Below are 22690 nucleotides of genomic sequence, written 5' to 3'. Positions count from 1 at the left end.
TTTGGTGATAAAAGATGGAGTTAATTCAAATCATGCAATTTCACTCCAACAATTAATTAACAACAATGAGGACATCATCAAACCATATGTTGAAACACAAATACAACAAGCTATGGCTCAGTTTAAAGCTCAACAAGCTCAGGAAGCTGTAACGTTTCTCAACAATCAAGTTGCAATGAGAATAGGAAGAAAAAGTGGTACAATACCAAAAACAAATTACACATGGATAAAATTATTGAGTAAAGATGACATTAAAGGAATCAATACATTGCAAGAGATTATTGTGACAAACACATATATCAGGAGAAATGACAGATATCATCATTCCAAATCCGGTTTGATGTCATCATCATTTGATCAATTGGAATTCTTCTTTGATGTGTCATTTGAAAACTATTATTGCTACTTCAACAATCATCCATCTGATTGGACAATGAAGTATTTTGTTGAATATATTAGGATACAATTACCTGACAATAATGTCCACTAGGTCGTGGACTCCGTTACTTTATTTTATAAAAATATTGTAATCAAATTGTATAATGAAAGAATTGTCAGAATTGCAAGAACACATTCGAACATCGATGATAGATTTTCACCGTAAATTCAGTCTTCCAATATTACCCAGACAGGAATGCATGATAAAAAGTATCGTAATATTCACATATTTGTATGAAAAACATTACAACACAGGTTTACCTGATGAAGTTTACAAAGAGTTAATTCATGATGGAATCGGATTAATTGGACCTGGAGATGGATGGTTAACAGCTATTCTCCATAAATTATTTGGTTGGCAACCATATATCAGATCACATGGAATATTACATGATGCTTATGGTCAATTTTACAACAAATATCATCATGACAAAGGATACATGTACACCATTAATGAGAAAAAAACATTCAATTGGATGAAAAAATGCATGTTTTTGGGTCAAATAACTGGTCTCTATTATTGCATCAAAAATAAGATAACCATATAATATATGCAAAAGAAGAAATTAATAATTGATTTCAATCATATTTCAAATCAATTATCAACAGAAGAAATTGATGAATTGAAAGCTTATTACATGACATATCACAAAAAGATGTGGATGTACAAAAGTGCATATAAAAGATTCAAAAAATGGGAATTCGCTGGTAATATTTCATCCATTGTATTTGCAACTGGTGGTATTGCATCATCGGTTGCAACCAGTGGAGCTTCATTATTGGCAATATCATCGGTGTCTGTCATAATTCAAGCTTATATGAAGCATAAAAAAGTTGAAATCAAACTTTATCAATGCCAATATGCTTTTCAAACTTACGGACATTTATTAAATGAAATAAAAGAAATAATGAGAAATGGACATTTTGATAGAGATGATTTGACAAACAGGCTTACTCAAAATGATGATTTCATTTTGGATAATTCGCCGATTGTCGATAAATGGGGTGACAAATATGATAAAAAATATCAGATATTCACTTATGTTTGATTAATAATGTGCATGATTTGGGGGCCAATAATGTCCATAATTTTATCCCAATAAACATTGTATAATTTCATTATTTTTTTGGATTTTGTCAACTCAATTTTAAATGAATCAATTTTCATCAATCGCAATATTCTATGCAAAAGATATTTCAAATTGATGATTCTCTTTCTTTTGCCATTGATTTGTGGCAAGATTTTGTTTATTTCAACGAATATTTTATGAATTTTGAAATTGGTTGAACAACTGATTTCGACTTTGTTTTTCAAAATAATTTGATCTAATGTATGCGACAAATGGTATTTTCTATTATACACTGTTTTCTTGTATATTTTAAACAAATTGGCATGAAAATTGATGTATTCTGTTTTGAAATCTTCACCAACTACTTGACCACATTGAACGCAAGTCAATTGACCTTCAATATCTTTTATATTCTGGTCCCAACAGCAATCATTATTATCTTTATCAACATTTTTGGTTTCATCCATTATTTCTCCACAAAATGGACAGTCGATGTGGCCTAATTCAAGAAAACTTTGATGAAGTATTTGGCTGCAAATCATTCTATATTATTATATCAGATGTTATTGTTAAACGATAGTCAACAATTATTCAGTCGTTATAACAAACTTTCTGAGAAGTCACGCTACTGTGATTTTCCGGTTGTGAATATTTAAACGCACCATTAATATAAAAAAACAAATGAATTACATATAGTTTTCCAATAAGTTTAGAACTATATGAATCAAAAGACTTGCAGCAGTTGGATTTCGTGAATACTTCTGGATTCAGCGGCTGGATTACAGTTTTTGAATTTCAGCTGTGGATTGCAATTTGTAATAATTTATTGGATTATTTTTGGACGCATCTTTGGACGCAGTAGTTATAGACTTGGGGGAGCGAAGCGATATGGGCGCAAAAAGACGAACGTAGAGAGTAAATGCGCCGGTACCCCCAAGTCTATAACTACTATAGGTAACTTGGGTGGTAATTTTTTCATATGATTGCGTTATTTTGCATGCAAATAACTGTAAACACATCAACCGTTGAACAAATCCTACAGGTCAACACTAAATTCAATATCGACAATATAAGTACAATCCACTAGCATTTTCTGTGAATTTTGGTCATCAGTCATTTTGCTTGGACTAATTATAGAATGTGATTACTGAAGTACATGTGAGTGGGAGTTTTAAGGCTATAAAGTTGATAAGAAAGAGAAAAAAGCATTTAGATTCATGCACATGCGCTGAAATGTGAACCCCTCCCTTTAAGGCAACAATTTGCAGTTACACTCATTCCCAAATCTTCGGTTTTATTATTAACTGAATTTTGGACTGTTGACCAATTTTAAAGCGCTTTTAAAATTGCTCAGCACCATGCTATATTACTGAGTTGTTAACGATATATATCCATCATATCAAGAGTTCTTCGTTCTGGGGGTAACATTTCGCTTGTCAAGCTAAAATTTAAAATGAAAACATATATATAATGGACGCTCTTTCGCAGTGGCTGCTTCTGTACGTTCGAATTCACTCCCTGAATAAGAATTGTGCTACGGTAAAAAGATTGAAGTACAGACTTAAGAGATTTCTTTTTTGTCGGGCCTGTTTTAATTAACGTTCATATTTTGTTGGCTTAGTTTTTGCTTAGTTTTAATGTTAACCAAAGATACTTTATTATTAAGAGACTTTAATTTCTGTCGCTTATTCCTCATTTTAAAACGAATCTTGCTATTTAAGGATTATTGTTGCTTTTCATAATACAACACAATACAACAACAAATAGAAAGAAAAAAATTAATTAAACTCTTTTTTGGCATGCGTGTTCTACTCCATTCCCTTTACTTGAAGTAAAGTGTACTTGGTACTTGAAAGTCACTAGGGGTCCTATAGTATTGCGGTTATAAAATTAAACAGTGCAAACGACAAAGAATTTTTTTCTCGAGGCAAGTATATTGATTTCACATCTAAATCAAAGGAAGAGGTCGTCGCATTCCAGACACGCTAAAGCATCTAAAAATGCTTTAGACTAGTTGCATATTACGTCAGGTGGATGTCATTTGTGTACCATTATTTCATGATTAACCATGCCTCTCCTGCACTAGGAACTCGTTCAAAATGCCGAAGATGCAAATGCCACTCATGTGAAGTTTCTGCATGACAAACACAGCTATGGGACAACAGAGCTTTATGACGAGGAGCTCGCAAAGTTTCAGGTAAAAGATTGTGTTTTTAATAATAAAAATAAGGAAAACTTGGCTTAAGCATAGTTACCCACCAATTTGGGGGAATTTGCGTTCGAGGAGCTTATCTAATTCAGCTCTTTCTTATCTTGCTAATGTATTTTGATTTCTGGCAAATTTGTAGAGAGCGCCATTTTTTGTAATACAGAAATTACCTTTCTCCCGAGTGTAAGGCAACTTGAGCAGTTGCAAAAAGAAAGGTAAAGTCGCACAAGAGCCTAAGTGGCCCACACGGCCGGAGCTTAGCCCGGTTTCTGTAGCATGAAGCAACTCGGGAGTATTGTCCCCCTCTTCTGGATGGATGGGATGCTAGTCTATCGCAGGGTTACCCCCAGCAGTATGTCGCCGGTACCCATATATACACATGGGTGAAGAGAGACAATGTTGCAAAAAGCAAGCCTGCTAAAAAAGGCTTGAACTGCTTAAAGATAAGCCTATCGTTTTGTTAAACACACGTTTCAACCGAGACCCCGATTGGAAACTAGACTAGTGCTCTTTAACGTATTGTTTCGAACTGTTTTATCACTCTCAAAAGGGACCAGCGCTATATTCCTACAATAACGCACTTTTTACCAAAGAGGACTGGAAAGGTATCCGTCTGGTCTGTGACAGCATTAAAGTTGAAGATCCCATGAAAGTTGGTCGGTTTGGTTTGGGATTCAAGTCCGTGTTTCATATGACAGGTAGGTGACGATCACTCCTTTTAGCACTGCATGCGTGTATCTCAACATCGAAAAGTGAAACTCTTATTTTAGGATCAATGACGAGAACGAAGAATGCACTTGATTTTTAACACTTAGTAGTAATGATGCCGTGTTAGCTCGGTCACAACCAACTCGCTCCGACCGACTCAGAAATTTCCAACAGGGAACATTGAAGTGTGCGAATGAGCAGATGTATGGACCAGGAGATAGGTGGACTCCTGGATGAGATGTTGGGTAGGTTATTTGATAATAGAAAGGATATAAAATAAAATTGTGGGCCAGGGGAAAATTGTAGGAGCATGGATGTTTGTCTATTAGTACCTAAAAGCATTTTCAATAATCTCTTTCAGATTTGCCAAGCTTGCTTAGTGAATGCCAGATTGGATTCATTGATCCGCATGGCAAGTACTTTTCTGACAAAATTCGTATGCAGATACGAACAGGAATACGCTGGCGACTTCAAGAGGATCGCACGGTTATGGATGGAATGCCTGATCAGTTTAGTCCTTACAAAGGCATATTTGACTGTACCGATAAGGTCTTCTCCCAGGGAAACTACGATGGGACTCTGTTCCGCTTCCCCTTAAGGAGCACACCTTCCGAGCTATCAGAGACACTTTACTCTGCTGAGAAGATGGACACTTTGTTTGAAAGTTTTAAGGCCGATGCTCACCTTATGCTCCTGTTCCTGCAACATCTAGAGTCCATTGAGTTGTATGTCAGAGAAGAGTCTGAGTCTGACGCCAGAAGAGTCTTTCAAGTGAAGATTAGCGAAGAAAGTCTACAAACAGTTCGGGAGAAGAGGAAGGAGTTTTCTGCGAAAATCACACCTGGTAAAGTTATGCCTGCATCTGTTTCGGTGACTTACCCGGTCACCATAGAGACAGTAAACTTTGATCCACCTTCTGCTGACAGTACGAATAAATATTCGTTCTTTGTTACCAACTACTTTTGTGGAGGACAGGTTTCTTCGAAGTTTAAAAAGTTAATGACAGACAAGGCTCTTAGCTATCTACCCATGGTTGGTGTGGCAATGGCGTTGCCATCAAATCCAAGATTGCCGACACCCGACATTCAAGGCCATGTGTTTTGTTTCTTGCCATTGCCAGTTCAAAAAACCAGCTTAACTGGTTTGCCAGTGCACGTGAATGGCTTCTTCGCTTTGAATCAGAACAGACGTTACATCAAGTCTCCAAATGCAGATCAGGAAGACCGCGAGAAAACGGGCCGGGACATGACAGACAGGTCCCTGTTATGGAACAAGTGTCTGCTAGAGGAAGCCATCCCCAGAGCTTATGCCACAATGATTTTGAAGGCCACCAAAGAGAAAGTGCCTACAACTGCCATTTACAAGTAAATACAATGAGATAACCTTTGTCTTTAAACGTTTCAAACTGCTGTAGAAATTTTGGGAAACGGATACTTTAGTTGTTTCTTTGAGCAAGATTGAATTGAGTTCTGAACGATTGCCTTATAGGGCTTGATGCTTTGAAAAACTAGGAAAACATCTTTCAAAACCAAAATTACAGATGCGCGTTTTGATCGCAGTTCAAACGTATTCAGATTTATTCAGAGGGACTTTTATTTGTTGTTTTGTAGTTAAATTATTCAGTGCAGTGCAGTGTAGCACAATATAAGACAACGCAATTTGATGTCTTTTCTAAAGCGGGTTCTCAGTAATGTCCAATTACAAGTACGTTATTTACGATTTTAAGCTACTTAGAATTTATGACTGTACATACAATAATACGTTATTTGTAGTCGTGAATTATATAGAAGTAGACTACAATCATTAATAATTTACGGCCATTGATGTAATAAAACAATCATAATGTAATAAATAATAATAAATTATAATAGAGCATGCGATGGTATTCTAGCTGATGGAACTCATTTCCCAACGCCTGTTTAAAGCGCAATATGCTCTCTGTACGTGCGTAGTGTTATAATAGTGAATGTCGGAACTTTTAGCAGGTGTTAATACTTAGTAGGCGTGAAGGACTAAAACAATTAGCCACTCAAACATAATAGCTGTATCTCTTACCAAAACATCCATCAAAAACAAATAGCCATTGTCTACACCCGTATATAATTTGCAAGTATTTTTCTTGCCGTTAATATGTAATAATAATCTTTCATATTTCAGAGCGTGGCCAGATATTGGCAAAATAGACCACAAGTGGAAGGGGCTTGAAAAAACTTTCTTTAAGTTGCTTCTTGAAGAGAACGTTGTTCACACCCAAGCTGATGGAGGCAGTTGGATAAAGATAAAAGATGCGATTTTCCAGCGACATTCAGAGGGCCAAAAGAACTATTTGCTGCTGAGAGTTCTGCTTTCAGTTGGATTACCCGCTGTCACTGTCCCAAGTCATGTGCACAGTGCTTTAGACAGATACATCCCAGATCAAACAGAAATCAAGCCTCCTCTGATAAGACATGTGTTGAGACAAGTTCCCTCTTGTTATACGAAACTTGACAGAAAACAGAAGCTGTTTCTTCTTGAGTTCTGTTTAAGTGATCGTAATTTTTCAGACCTCGATGGCTTGCAGCTTTTACCACTCTCCAATGGGCAGTTTGCGAAATTTGAAAATCGCGCCACAACCATTTACATCGCCTCCCCAGAACACCCCCAAGAACTATTTCCTGGTCTAAGCGATCGCTTTCTGGATAAAACTGTCGAAGAAGACATCCTTGGATACCTCCAAGCTGCAGCCTTCAAAGGTATAGTCCGGACCTTTTATCTTTACACACTTATTAGTGAAGGAAGCTCAAATTGAGAAGAACTCGCAGGAGGCTCAGACGTAATCTATGTCAGGGTCTCGCAATATGACAAAAAAAAAAAGAAGCTATTGAGTGAATTGTCATTTAAGAGCTTGCCAAATTAGATGACCAACATCTTATCCAATTTCTACAGTCTATTGACAATTGGCCGATTTAAATTTGCCAACAGCTAAGCTTTAAACCACCTTCACAAGTACTTATTTAAAGGTTGTATTATCATATTTTGTTTGCTCACTTTCATAATCGCAGGTCACACGCAGCTACGACTACTTAGTGCAGACCACGTGCCTTCCCTCCTCAAGCATTCTCTGCCTTTTAGTTGGAAAGACGGTGGATCAGTTTCGTGGTACCCAGATGACATGAACCATAACCATCCTCCCAAAAGCTGGCTCCAGCTGGTTTGGAAATATCTGGGGAAACACTTTACCACTGCAGAGGATCTTCAGCGCCTTGAAGACCTGCCCCTGGTTCCGCTCAGCATGTCCCACACACCTATCTCGTTGATGCCGCTTTGCTACCGCTCTACAGTTGTTGTCAAAGACTTTAATTATGACTGCATTGATGATGCTGTGTCGAATGTGTTAAGGAAGATTGGTCTTATTGTGATGCTCGATTTCCCGGCCTTCATACGCCATCATCCTGCTCTCCTGGGAACGTTCATAAACCCACCCACTATCCAAGGCGTTTTGAGGGCAATGGTGGTTTGCGTTTCTAACACTGCAACTGGAACATTAGTAGAAAAGGTTCGAGGAGTCTCTACACAAGAGAAGCAGACTTTGAGGTCATTTCTATCTGATGTACGACCGGGGCACATTGGAATGGAGGAATACAACCTACTGGGTTCCCTTCCACTATTTGAGACTCAACTTAAGAGGTTTGTGTCGAAGAAAGACGACCTGTGTGCAGCGTCTCCGGACTCCCTCCCCATTCAACCACTACGAGACCTCATTGATGTTTCTAAAGATGATTCCAAGGCCTTGGCTCGCTCCTTGAAAGTCAGAATTCTAAAGCCCACTGAATTGCTCTGCGAGATGATATTTCCCGATATGCAACAAGGACGATACTCTGAAGAGCAGGTAGATAGGCTGATGCCACATGTGTTAAAACGTTTCGGGCATGTCATTCGTAGTGATGCTTATTTCAAGCGAAATATAAAAGTGCTGCCATTTGTTCCAAGCCAAACAGTGCGAGTGAGGGCATCGGATGTCTTCGACCCTAGAAACAGAAGCCTACAAGAACTATTTGCCCACGAAGATGTTTTTCCTGTTGGTGAGCTTTACAACGACCCGGACATTCTTATCATGTTAGAAGAACTTGGAATGAAAAGAGAGAACAAAATCACTGCCAAAGATCTTTTCAAAAGTGCTAAAGAAGTAAGCGCGCTTCCTCTGTCTCAATCTGTTATGATGAAATCCAAAGCAATTATGCAGTATATCAGTATCCATCCACGAAAGCTTCAGGAACCAGCTGTACATGGAAAGAAATTGGGAGCATTACTGTGGAACCTCCGTTGGGTATCAAGATTGCGGCAGAGAACCCGAAACTTTCCCCCTTCCCTTCCATGGTGGGAAACAGCCGAAGAAGAAGACATGCACTTTTTCAAGCCAAGTGAACTCAAGGGCAACCAGCTTGCCAATCTCATCGGGACAGTGACACCTGTTGTTGACATAGAGTCATCGAATGAAATTTGCAGTTATTTTGGCTGGCAAACCAAACCAGCTATCGACGATGTCGTGAAGCATTTGCGAAATGTGGTCACATATTACACGAAGGCAGAAAAGCTGTATTACATGGAGATGGTTGAGGACATCTACATGTTTTTCTGCAGTCTAAACTATGAAGCTTTAAAGAGAGCATTTGAACGGGTTAATGTTGTCGACTGGGTATGGAATGGAGACGGCTTTTCTTCACCTTGCAAAGTGCTTCCCATTGAATCAACCGTTGATCTCTCACCATACATACTTCCTCTTCCCTGGGAGATGATGAAGTTCTCTGCTTTGTTTCAGCGTTTTGGTATGAGATCCCAAAGTGATTCAGCTCTTCTACTTCAGGTCCTTGGCATGATAAAAGAGAAGTATGATGAGACAACTTCCCGTTTCAGCTCTTCAGAAGTGAAACGCGATCTTAAGTTATCGGTGGAAATCTTGAATGAAGTTGCAGATGAGCAATTATCCCCAGAGCTTCAAGAGAAGATTCTCTTTCCCACTCACGTGGAAGACAACTCATTCATCCGGCTTGAGCGAGTTGAACGTTGCATGTACTGCGAACACGACGACTGGCTGAAAAGAGAAGGTGACGATGAAGAGTTGGAATATTTCTATGTACATGCCAATGTTCCTACTGTCACTGCCGAACGTCTTGGTGTTCCATCTCTTCCAAATCGAATGTTGGACGCCGATGAGTTTGGAGAAGAGTTTGGACAAGAGGAGAAGCTTACTACTCGGCTTAATAGACTTCTTGAAGACTACAAGGATGGATTTGCAGTACCAAAGGAGCTTGTACAAAACGCAGACGATGCCGGTGCCACAGAAGTTAGATTTCTCTATGACGAAAGGACCAACGAGGACGCTATGACCTGTCTGATTGACGAGAAAATGAGAGGCTGCCAAGGACCTGCCTTGTGGGTCTACAATGACGCAATATTCACTGATGAAGACTTTCTTAACATAACGAAGCTAAATGAGGCAACCAAAGCACACGACACGGCAAAGATTGGAAGATTTGGACTGGGTTTCAATGCAGTGTACAACCTAACTGATGTGCCCATGTTCGTAAGTAGAAACTATTTTGCGGTATTTGATCCTCACAGGAAACACCTTGGAAAGGCCATCAGAAATAAAGGAAAGTCAGGGATGAAAATCAATGTAAACAAAGCTGTCAAGAGGCTTCGGAAATACAATAATCAGTTCAAACCGTTCAATGGCATTTTTGGCTGTGATTTGAATCTCTGCAAAGAAGACAACTCTTTTGACGGAACGCTTTTCAGGTTTCCTCTACGAACGAGAAATCAAGCCATTGCAAGTGAAATTAAGCAACTGTACTATGACGATCAGCAAATGCGAGAACTGCTTCAAATGTTTCTTCATGGGGCCAAGCACTTGCTTCTTTTCACACAGAATGTTCTTCGAGTAGGGATCTATCACTTGCCGAAATTGGAAAACCAAGATCCACAACCAGTATTAATGTTTGAAGTCACCAAGTCAACACCCCAAGCAGGAATACTAAGAGAACTATCATTTTCGTTTACGCTTCCTCCTACTGCATTGAATTTAAGTCCAGAAGAACTAAGCTTTCTGAAGCAATGTAATTTCCTTCAAGCATCGTCGAAAATGAAAAGGTTGGCACGGGATCGAAAGATTGATCCGAGAAAATTTCCAATATCGTCCATGATAGTTGACGTCAACTGCAGTTTCACGAAATATGGGATGGATTTCTTTGATGGTAACCCAAATCAAGAGAAGATAACTTGGCTCGTTGTGTCCTCAATGGGAAATGGACAGGCAATGAATTTTGCTAAAAATGATCCCAGTCTTCTTCCATCAGCAGGAGTAGCAGTTCAGTTAAAGCCAAGAGGGTCAAGCACTTTTGAGCCCTTGCCTGTTGTAAAGACGGTCGATGGTTTTAGTTCAAATGGCACGATTTTCTGCTATTTGCCACTCCCAATTCACAGTGGTCTATCGGTACACATAAATGGAGCATTTGCAGTTGCTTCTAACAGACGCAATTTACAGGAAAAAGTGGAAGACGACAAGACGTGCTTTGGAGTGGATTGGAATAAGGTGCTGTTGCAAGATTCCGTGGTTTCAGCCTTTCTTGATCTTCTGGAGGACATGAAAACAATTATCCCCAATGATGGCTCATATGTGTTCCATTCGCTGTGGCCGAAGGAGTCTGAAGTACAACCTAACTGCTTGCCACTTTTGACCTCGTTTTATGCAAAGCTCGCTGGTGGCGACTTTCCTCTTTTTTCTGATGGAGAGAGATGGGTTGGCGTCAAGCAAATAGTTTTCCTTGATCCGCATTTCCGGGAGGAGTCTCAAACTGGAGAAGCTGCGAACAAAGTTCTTCAAATGTGTTTCAAGGGACGAGGGTTGGTGATAGATTTGCCATTCGATGTTTTCCGTTCTTTACAAGTCTATGGTCAAAGCCAAGAAATGAACGCTAGAGGCTATAGCAAGATAAGATTTTTCCGTGAAATTTTTTTCCCGAATCTTTTGACCCTTCCACCTTACTTGAGAGATGTGTTGACTTTGCACGCTTTAGATGCTAACAGTGGAGATTTAAACCAGCTGATAAAGCTACACGCCTGCATTCCAACGTCACCGAGTGGAAATACTCTTCAGCTACCTCAGCAACTTGTACACCCTTACAGAGAAGTAGCATCACTATTCGCTCCTGAAGACGGCAGATTTCCGTTTGGTACTCCAAAATCGTATCTTAGCTTTCAAAGGCTTGCTAGACTGGAGCAGCTAGGAATGGCCTCAAATGATCTTCCCTGGTCCGAGGTAGCAGAAAGAGCCGAGAGTATCCACAATTTAAATGACAGTGATGCAGCGTTAAGGCGAGGAAAAGCATTGCTGAGTTTTATGGAGAAGAAGATAAAATTCAAATCATTTCCCGATCCTACTTCTTATGAGCGTATCACAAAGGCTAAATTTCTTCCAGTTCTCAAAAAGCCAACTGATTTCCCACTTTTCTGGAAAGGAGATGAATTTGAAGACAATTCACTACTAGCACCTGAAGAAGCCTACCTAGAGGAGCAAAAGTACCTTGTTTGTTGCACTGAACCATTGGTTGGAATATCTATTTCAAGAAACGTGAAAAAGCTGTTAACGCTAGACACAAGGGGCGTCACATTGGAGCAAGTAATACAGCAACTGACCAATGCATTCTCGGCGAAGGTTGATTCACTCAATTCATTAGAATACAAAGAGCTACAAGAAGTTTTCAGAACGACTTATGCATGTTTACAGCAAAGTCTCTCGCACTCTGGCGATAGAATTTTTGAGGCGTTGCAGGGAAAGAGATTCATTCTTGACGGAAAGAGGTTTCTTTCTGCGCAGCAAGTGGCATTTTCGCTTCCTAATGATTGTTCACCGTATCTCTTCAAGCTTCCACAGTGGATTGCTGAGTGGTTTGGTCCTTTGATGAAAGCAGCAGGAGTTAAGATGACATTTGTTGCGCACGATTATATCTCAAGCTTACGTGAAATAAAGGGTAGATTTGGAGGGAATACACTAGACGAGCAAACCCTTCAAGTTGCAACCCGCCTGGCAGTACTATTGGGCGAAGCAGTGAAAGATACTAACTTTGATCTTTCTGGGATGCACGAGAATTTGGGAGTTGTTTATCTTCCTGACTCTAAAGGATTGATGACACCGGTATCTGATCTTTGCATTCGGGACTGTCCCTGGATGCCTGATGAAGAAGGCGTACAGTTTGTCAATGACAGAATTTCATTGGCGATATGCCGTCAGCTGTGTGTGAGAACACGGCGACAGGAAGCCCTGCGACCACATCTACTAGGAATTCCCTTTGGACAACGGGAGAAGCTCACAAATCGTTTGAAGCGTATTCTAACTGGCTATCCTTGTGAGAAGGAAATATTGAAAGAGCTACTGCAAAATGCAGATGATGCACAGGCCACAGAGATTTTCTTCATTAAGGATCCCAGGCACCATCCTGATGGAAGAGTTTTTGAAGACAGTTGGAAACCACTGCAGGGTCCTGCGCTTTGTGTGTACAACAACAAGCCATTCACCAAGGCAGATATCGAGGGAATACATAACCTTGGTGAGGGAAGCAAGGGAGAAGATCCAAACAAGACTGGTCAGTACGGAGTCGGCTTCAACGCTGTGTACCATTTGACGGATGTGCCTTCTTTTATGTCAAAGGGAAACGACATTGGTGATGTTTTGTGTGCCTTTGATCCTCACTGCAAATACGTTCCTGGTGCAACTATTCAAGAGCCTGGAATAATGTTACAAAACATCACAACACTAAAGTCAATGTTCCCAGACGTTTTCCCTTGCTATCTACAGGATCATTTTTCCACTGATAACGGGACTATGTTCAGATTTCCTTTACGAACACGGGAGATGGCCATGGTGTCTCAAATATCATCTAGTCCCGTGACACTAAGTAGGCTGGATACGTTGATGGAAGACTTGAAAAAGGAGCTGTTTGAAGTTCTTCTTTTTGTGAACAATGTGAATAAAATCACTCTTTGTGAAGTGAATGACAAGAGTGGTAGACTGACGAAATTGTATTCGGTCGAGGCAACGATGTCAAAGGATGATGAAGCCAAAAGACGAGCATTTGCCAATAAAATCAAACAGATTGGAGAGACGATGAAGAGAGAAAAGGATCTTCTTCCAAGTGATATTCAAGTAGCAAGAGTTTCCTATGTTTTGAAGATCGCAGATAACTTAGGAAACGAAGAAAAATGGCTAATAGTTCAGCAAATTGGTTTTGAGAAGAAACTGAATAGCAGTATCACCAACGCCTTTAAGAAGCACGAGCTTGGTATGCTTCCTCGTGGTGGTGTTGCCGGTCTTTTGGAGACGAAATCGCGAGATTCTGATAGAAGAGGAAACAAAGTTTACTGCTTCCTCCCTCTCCCGTTCGAAACTGATCTGCCAGTGCACATCAATGGACACTTTGCACTCGACCACGAGGCAAGACGAAATTTGTGGAGAGACGAAGCGGGTGGGTATCGCAGTGACTGGAATAATGCTTTACTGAGAGATGTGGTGGCTTCATGCTACCTCACACTTCTAGATGAAGTACGGACTTTCCTTCACCTGCCCATCGCTCAAGACGGCACCCCTTGCGTTGTGATGTGCACGGAAAATGAGATATTGCAGAGAATCAGAGCATATGAAAGATTCTTTCCACTCATACCACCTACAGAGCCTTACTGGAAGACATTAGTGGATACTGTTTACCAGGAAATCAACTTGAAAGGGTTAAAATTGCTGCCAGTTGTTAGGAAAACGCCTTTGGGTGTCACGCAGCAAGTCTTGGACAACACGTCGGTGGTTGAGATTACTTGGTTTCCGCCAACAGGACATCAAAAAAGTCAAGCATTCTTTAACAACCTTGCAGAAACCGAACCTTTTGTCAAGGTATCTGAGGAGAAAAGAGATGATTTCCAAACGAAAGCAAGAACAAGGTTTGAAGAGATATTACTCGAAAGTGGCTTTAACCTTTTGGCCTTTTCCACGGCGCTGAATGTCTCTTTTCAGCGATCACAAGTTCCTACTTGTGCTGTTTCTCCCATGTCTGTGGTCGACTTCTACAAGTCTATTAGCTCTCAAGAACCACTGTGCAAGATTGGACAGATTCCCTGTAACGTAAACGCAACACCATTCAGAGATGCCCTTGGGGTTGTTCTAATGCTGCTGTACTGTAAAGGGATGGAGCACTTTTTTGATCAACTGCCAGGTCTTCCTATGCTTTTAACGCAAGATAATTGCCTTCAGTTGTTCTCAAGCAAAGACCCAAAGTTTTTTTCTCGATTTAAAGATATTTTACCTGGTTCCCCACAAGTTTTTTTAAACGAGCTAGTGTACCGGAAATTGTTCAGTGATGAACCGACTTTAAAATCATCCGTTTTGAGGCCCCTGGATGCAGAAGGGTTCACCCAAAACCTACCTCAGACATTGCCTCGTGAGTGCTACGAAAAAGGCGCCTTTGTTCAGTGGTCTCCAGATCAGAAAACAACGCCCAACCAACGATGGATATCCAGAGTGTGGGTTTTTCTAGGCGAGATTACAAGGGATATTCTCGATGATCCAAAAATAGCTGAAGATTCTCGGCACGCACGCATTAAAGCTAAAATTGGTTCCCTGGCTAACTGGAGTATTCTCCCAGCCAATAACGTGAAAATCGTACAGAAAAAGAAGTCGCTGCTTCCGTTTGTTTCTTCCAGCGTGCCCCAGCCAGCCGCACAGTTTCTTGTTCCTCTGTGCAAAGCATCATCCGTCCTTGATTACGGTAGTCCAGATGCTTCAAATTTTGATGTCGTGGAAGTGTTACGAAAACTCGGAGTGCTTGAGCTTAATTATGCTATGCTGTCAACCTTGAGCTCTGGAATGACTATGTATTCATCATCTAATGGAGTTTCACTGGCTCGTTTAATGGTCTCATCTTTGAGGTCTCCAACATCTCTACTAACAGCGCTTGATGAAAAGATTGAAATGGACCGACAGTCACCGGAAAAGCTGAAGTCTGCAGACTGTAAAGTGCTCCTGGAATACTTTAGCAGAAGTGTGAGCAGCCTTAAAGAGACCGACGGAAGCAAGCTAAGGAAGCTACCTTTTTACCCTGCAACACACGGAGGCTTCATACGACTCGATCAACATCCCAGAGCTTGCGTCCTGCCAATTGAGGTACCAAGAATAGAACTTGAAGTATTGGAGCGTGAGTTAGATGTTGTATTTCTGGAATCCTGGGAAAGTCTTTCGAGGCTTTTCAAGTTCTTTGCTCTTGAGTGCGTAACTGCTGAAGACGTGTATTGTACATGGATCTTACCAAATTTGCACATTTTTAGCCAAGACGCAAGGGAGTCACATCTAGAGTACATTCGTACAGATATTCTGTCAAACCCTGCAACATCAGAAGACGACATGCAACGGCTTCTGGACTGCTTCAGACACACTCCATTCATTCCCTCAGCAGATGGCTCCCTAAAAACCGCATCTTCGTTTTATGACCCATGTGTAGAGGTGTTCACCACCATGCTCTCGCCGAACAACTTCCCGCCCAAACCTCTTGACTCAATAGAATGGTTAAAAGTTTTGCGAAGAATTGGTCTAGTTGGAGTGGTTTCTCAGGATCACTTCAAGAGATTTGCTAGAGAAGTTGCTCGTGAGGCAGCAACAGAGCCAACCGGCAACACCAGAAAGAAATCACAGGTATTGGTAAAATACCTGATACGACGACCCAATGTTGTGGCAGAAGGACTTCTGCAAGCTGTCTGCGATATTCGTTTTGTAGCCAGTGATCCTGTTAAAAAAGACCTCCAAGACTTATGTCAACCATGGCAAGCGACGACAAATGGTCAGAGTTTTTTTTGTGCATTCAAAAGAGCAGCTCCTTCCCATTACGCAGAGATCGTTTGGACAAAAACGCATTTACTTCCAAGTTGGGCGGATCCTACCCATCGGAAGCGCGAGCTTGGTTGTCCTTCGGGAACCAAAATTGACCAATACTGTAATGCTTTCATCGCTCAGCTTCAAATTATGAAGACGCCATCTGTAGATCTCGTTATTGACCACTGTCAAACCATCTGTTTCCATCTTGGAAGCAAAAACGAGAGGGAAAATTCTTCGCCTAGGCAGTGTGACACGAAAATAGCAGTCATGGAATGCATTTACGAGTTTTTGCAATCACAGCTTATCACAAGCAATGAAACCACAGAACTGCTATCAAATACACCATGCATTTTGGTCGAGAAAGGAAAGAAATTCATTCTACCAAGCCAAGCGGTACTTGACCTGTATGACTACCTTGAAATTAAGCCATTTCTCTACAGAGTTCCGCTAGAATTTGGAAAGTTTCATCCTTTGTTTCAGAGAATTGGCTGTAATAAACATGTAACGATTAGCCATTACACCATGGTGCTAAAGAAGTTGTACGAAAAATGCAAAAGTGCTAAACTACACCCAAATGAAGTCATTATCTGTGTCAAGGCGGAGAAAGGTTTCTTTGAACAGCTGGAGAATAAGGTGGAAGAGGTTAAGAGCCTTTTGGAACTACACCTACCAGGAATCCCATCGCAAAGAAGTTTCTTAGATAGATATGGTAGCCTTAGTGTGCCACCACACTTGCCAGTGACCATGCACGAGTCTTCAAAGTTGATTTTCAATGACCAATCCCCCGATGTTCTTGATCGTCTGCAAAAGTTTCAGCACCATTTATTGCTTGACCTTAGAAAGATGAATGTGACATGCCATTCCACCATGACTAACTACAGGGAGTTATTGATGAAGCTGCCGACAACAATACGACCTAAAATGCTATCTTCCGTGGTTGATGAAAAACTCAGTGACTCGCAGAGTAACGTATTGATGGCATCTGAAGATGTGACCCTGATGAAGCAACGGCTGTCCTCGCCACAGTTCTTTTCTGGATTAGTCAGACTGATTCGAGACGAGAACTCTCACAACAAGTATCTTGATGAAGCGGTGATAAGACAAATCAAAAATGGACTTCAAGGTATTGAGATCTGCGCTGTCAGTAACCTTAAAACCATTCTTTTTTATGACGGCAATCCCATTCCGGAAAGTGAAGCCAAAGTTCCTTACTTCTTGGAAAAGAGAACGACATCTGGTGGAGAAATGCGGAAGTTGTATCTAGATGCTGTAGCAGCAATGGCTGATAAGTCTTTAGTCATATCCTGGGTCTCTCACGTGATTGTAGAGTTATATGGAGACCTTCTTGGAAAGAAAGCAGGGTTAATCTTTCAGATTTTGAACTGTCCCCCGAGCGGTGTACGGTCCCTATTAGACTCCCTGAAAGTTCGACCAGATGACTCCAACTGTGAAGCAGAGGTGGACATCTTTCCCAATCTAGGCACTTTTATTCCACTGGATGAGCATCATTTGTTGAATGATGCATTTGAAGAATTTGAACCAGGTGAATACGTGGGATATGAACTCGAAGATCCGAGCCTACATCAAGAAGACGGAGTCGCAACGTACATCTACGCAAGGATTGTCAAGGAGGTGACGGCTCAAGATCGTCCTCTTTTTGCGAGGAGGTACACAATTGACATTGGAGGTAACCAAGAGAAAGACGTTGATGCCACGGACTTGTACAAGTTCCACCGTTTAGAATCCCCTTCGTCTTCAGCGGTTGTCGTCTCTGATGTTCAGCGACAGAGCTCTGCCCAAGACCCCGTCCAGCGACCCAGAAGTAGAAATAAAAAGGAGGTGTTTGACGAGATTTCAGATCTTTTGGAAGAGGCATGGAAAATGCCAGAAGACAAACGTCGGAAAGTCATCAAGCGCCTGTATCTGCGGTGGCATCCTGATAAGAATGTGGGTGATGAGGAATTCTGCAATGAGGTTTGCAAACATCTACAGAGTGAAATGTATCGATTGGAAAGAGGTGAACCTAGAGGTAGCCAACAAGCTACGAACATGGGTGCCACTGGAACTCAGCATGGTTCGTACGATGATTTTTTCACTTGTTGGGGGAGACGTGCAAGGCAACATCACACCCAGCGCGAAGGATACAGAACAAGGCAGCCGTTTCGTGAACGTACCACCCGAAGACCGAATCCACAACCAGGAGAAGCCAGGCGATGGTTCCGACAGGCAGAGGCCGATATCGTTGCAGTAGAAAACGACATTACGTGCATTAGACCGTCCTACGAATGGGCTTGTTTCAAGTGCCACCAGGTATGGCTTACATTTGTTTCACTTTGTTGTCAGAATAGAATCAGTGTAAGGGCCTTTTACAATCGAGCAATGTAAATGTAAGAAATTGCCTTGAAATGAGATGACAGGAAAGCTTTGAAGCATAATCTTTTTTGTCATTTAGTTTGCAATGACGTCACATCTGAAAACGACAGTCACAACAGCCGTTGCCATCAATGCTGTATGCCACTGTGAAACGAAGAGGCTCGACTACAAAAGATGCTTATAATTATTGAATTGATTTCTAGCAAACCATGGCATTTTTATTTATTCACAAGTGTAATTAAGGAGAAAGTTGCCAAGATAATTGGTTTGAATTGATAGACCTTTTAGTGGCGTGTAAATGTTTTTCGGATTCATTACAAGCGTACTTCAAGGGCCCTAATTATGTGATGGCTGTGGTTATAGTAAGAGCTACACCGTCAATCCAAAAAACACTGCTTTGAGTGGCATCCAGGAATGGAAAGGTGGTGTCAGTCAGTTCGTAAAGTTAATGTACCTGGTTACGTACCGACACTCTTGGAACAGGTTATTTCCGTTTACTATACGTTCGTGACGACGCCTAATGACAGAAAATGTTACGTCCATAGGCAGCAGAGAAGGCCCTAAAAGCTGTCCAGTACACCATAGATGCAGAAAAATCGAACGTCCACAACTTGGTTCAAATTTGCTACAGTTTCAATGAACCTGAACTACTTCAGTTTGCCAGCCAGTTGGAGGGAGTTGTGGGTGGTTACACACGCATGCGGTATCCAGACATGGTGAGCGCCCCCCGGATTCCAAACGAAGTGTACAATGTCCAGATGGCCCAAGATGCCTTGACACTAGCCAAGAGGATTGTCCAAGGAGTTAGAAGCCGAATTTTCTGAGGTTTGTTTCCAATAGAAAATTTGAAATCTACCTATCTAAACCCAATTCTTTAAAATTAGTGCTAATTGTCTTTTTGTCAGGTTAACCCTGTATTTACAATGTGGTAGATTGTTTTTGTGCTGTAAGAAAACTGTACCGCAAAGACCTCAAGTTTCTTACGATGAGGCAACGATCTAGCGCAAGCTTTTTTGTCGAGCTTCTCGCTCCGCTCTTGAGAGTGGAATTATTTTACTGATTCGTCCTGCTCGTGGCAACTTGGGAACAGGTAATCGGAAGTCCTTTAGCGATCTGCCAGTTTGAAACCTGTCCGGTACGGTATGAACCTCTCTCGTACTTCTATCAACGGTGCCCGCGTTACTGTAATAATACAATAGCATATAACAGTTACTCCCCTTGTAAATGCAGTGTGATTCAATGATTGTCTTTGTTGCAGCGAGGGGAGAGTTCACAGCTGTATATCTGCGTCTTTTACGTCTTGTTAGGAGTTTTTTTCTTGAAATTTCTTTTAATAGGCGTTTGTCTTTGCTTTCCAGTTCCAACGACGCATTCAGACGGTGAAGGAACCTATAAAAAGCGACGCTACTGTATTTTAATGCCTCAACGTGCTTCAAGCTAATCTCGCTGTTGTCATGTAAAGGATAGCGGTAGCGGTTTTAGTTTTTCTTTGTGATTACATTTTATAAACCAAATAATGAGAACAATTTTGAGAAACGATTGTGGTGGCTACGTAGAGCCTTCATGATAGGCTTTCTTGGACATTAGCAAGCAAGTCCTAGTAGATGCTGTAGCAGCCGCTAAGGACTTTAAGTTAAAGTTTGATCAAACCTGCCTCAGAAATTTCTTACAATGTAGGCTGTATTTCCAACAGTATGCTTTATTTCTTGTGTGACTTAGTAGTGAAGAAATAACCAGCCAGAGACGAATTTTGGTCGTTAATCAATCACAAAAGCTTGTTAGAGTTTATCCATTTGTTTACAATGATTTAGCCGTCTCGTCCTGGTGTTTCACAAAAATCTCTAGATTTCAGCGTCAGCAATTTTAAATCTTAGACTGAAAATAATTGTTGTCATGTTGTCTCGCGATTTAGTTGCTTAGGGCGTACACCACATAGGACCATCTAATGATTGGCGGCCTTAATCAGGGTAAGCTCAACCGGCTAGACCCGTAGCCCTATGGCCGTTTTTGATAAGATCGATTTTGGCGAAAGAGCTTTTTCCACAAAGCTGTATCCTGTCAAGCGACAAGGACCAACACTAAAACGATAATACAATTCATGTGTATACCCTGGCAGTTAGTTACACTCACCCCACAAAGTGGGATTAAGTCTTGCAAACGTAACAGCTTTAGCTAGTTACATGCAATTGCAAAGATAGTTTTATTAAATTTCCCGTTGTTTGTATTGTAGGTAAAGAACTTTGCCACTTGGTGACGTTCTTTAAAAGCGCCTTTCTTTAATTACTTTTAAAATAAGATATCAAATGAATTCACAGCGAGAAAAGAAGTCGACCAGTAAACTTATTTTATATGAAGTAGGATAGCTTGTTTGTTTACAAAAGTCTCGCGTATTTTTTACTCATCGTTAATAGTTCAAGCGTTTCTTAGCCAAACAGGGTTCAAAATTGAATGAAGTGAACATGAAGTCTAGCCTAGAAGGTCAGTTAGCCGTTAGATAGAACGTTGCCGGAATAAAGAGCCACTAAGTCTTAATTCACTCAGCTCAATTATGTATTGAAGCCTTGCGTTCAATTTCAGTAGTTTATATATTTTTCTACAATATCTCCATTAGCATTAGATTCATTTCAGTTATCTGTAGCAACAAGTATTTCATTTCTGCCTTAGCTTTTCTATTATGACAGCCACCGATTTATGAGTGTAAAACTGTTTTTTGATATTGCTGATAAATAAAATTGTTTAAATTTTTAAGGGAGCCACCGGTTTATAAGTGTGATAAATTTTAAATACGGGAGGTATTGATGAGGGATTGATTTGCAATCTGAAACGCCAAGGCCATCATTTCAAGTGCGTGTCACCGTTGCCCTTTAGAAAAGAAATCATCAAGCTGTAGAGATTGCTCACCCATTCGAGAATTTACTAGAAACCTTTCAGTAAATCTTTGAGACGAAATAACAATAACAATAAATAATGGTAATTGAACTGAGTGGAGTGCGATTTGGGCTGAAACATACACGTGATTTCAAAATCGAACGAGCACGCTGACCAAAATTGCACGACACGTTCAATTATCACTTTATTTCACCCATTTTGAAATCATACAGTTTATTTTTGTCAGCATTACTATTTATTTATCCACTTCAAGAAACCCGGCTTTCTCTGGAAAACTGAGGGGGAATTTGGTCAACAGAAATTGCCAAATCCCCCCACCCCCAAATGACTCTTTTTGTTCTAAATGTTTCTGCAAACTGTTTGCCTAGTGGAGGTATTATAATGCATGAAATGTGATTGGTTATCATTATTTCATTTTCATTTTGATGGGCTGAAGAAAAGAATGTGATTTAGACGAAAAAATAACAACAACAACAGAACAATTCGTGAATAAATCGCACAGCTAACTGAGAGCCAATCCTATAACAAGGATCACCAGTTATTTCAAAATGGGTGAAATAAAAGCCCTTTAAAACATCCTTTATTTCTGGCGAAGGTTAGAATGGCAATAAGGTATGATCATTTCAGATGGGGGCGTTTAAACGGGACACTCGGCACTAAACGACAGCGTGCAAGGGCAGTTCAAGCAAGTATTATATATGGGTATTAAAGGAACCCCTTAACAACATCATCAACAACGACAACAAACACAAACAAGGCTGTTAGCATCGAGAGAAACGAAATCTAGTCCAACTCCCGTTTAAAGAGCATGGAGTGGGGTGGGCGGAAGGCTAGAGGAGAACTGCCTTTTTGTGATTGAGGGAGCTTTCAAGATAAATCAAGGAAAATGGAAAGATAAACCTAGAATAAAAATATTAGTGGAAATCATAAAGAAAGTACCCTAGCAATTAATTTCTTTCAACTTCAACTTTCACCTTCTATTTGTTCCAAATGTTTCCTTCTGGTCGGTAAATTGTATTTTTCTAATTCTAATATAAAAATCATGTACGAAAGGGAAATCGGGTTCTCTCGGGAAACGTCGCGAAGACCTTTCCCTTCAAACTGTGATTTCCC

At 40.6% G+C, this 22690-nt stretch overlaps 1 protein-coding gene, 1 long non-coding RNA gene and 1 pseudogene across 5 annotated transcripts in view; 2 read left to right on the top strand and 1 right to left on the bottom strand.

The window, feature by feature from the left end:
- The window catches only part of LOC146457561 (uncharacterized), a 70668-nt gene extending 49228 nt beyond the window's left edge, over positions 1-21440 (top strand). Inside the window, exon 2 of the long non-coding RNA XR_014858440.1 lies at positions 20704-21440. This is a non-coding gene — a long non-coding RNA (uncharacterized LOC146457561). The remainder of the gene's footprint in view (positions 1-20703) is intronic.
- LOC146457560 (sacsin-like) overlaps positions 1-21440 on the top strand; it is a 55342-nt gene extending 33902 nt beyond the window's left edge. For all 3 annotated transcript variants that reach the window (XM_085091803.1, XM_085091804.1, XM_085091805.1), the window contains exons 4-10: positions 3595-3705; positions 4268-4415; positions 4787-5789; positions 6583-7157; positions 7467-18625; positions 19234-19513; positions 20047-21440. In XM_085091803.1, the coding sequence (XP_084947929.1) occupies positions 3595-3705; positions 4268-4415; positions 4787-5789; positions 6583-7157; positions 7467-18625; positions 19234-19512 (13275 nt within the window). In that variant the 3' untranslated portion in view covers position 19513; positions 20047-21440. The remainder of the gene's footprint in view (positions 1-3594; positions 3706-4267; positions 4416-4786; positions 5790-6582; positions 7158-7466; positions 18626-19233; positions 19514-20046) is intronic.
- LOC146457559 (ZP domain-containing protein-like) overlaps positions 1-22690 on the bottom strand; it is a 74254-nt pseudogene that overhangs the window by 44211 nt on the left and 7353 nt on the right. The window lies entirely within an intron of this gene.

The sequence above is a fragment of the Pavona decussata genome, unplaced genomic scaffold (genome assembly GCF_977016875.1).
Source record: "Pavona decussata unplaced genomic scaffold, jaPavDecu1.1 SCAFFOLD_240, whole genome shotgun sequence".
Taxonomy (NCBI): Eukaryota; Metazoa; Cnidaria; class Anthozoa; order Scleractinia; family Agariciidae; genus Pavona; species Pavona decussata.
This window is presented reverse-complemented; position numbering and strand designations above follow the sequence as displayed.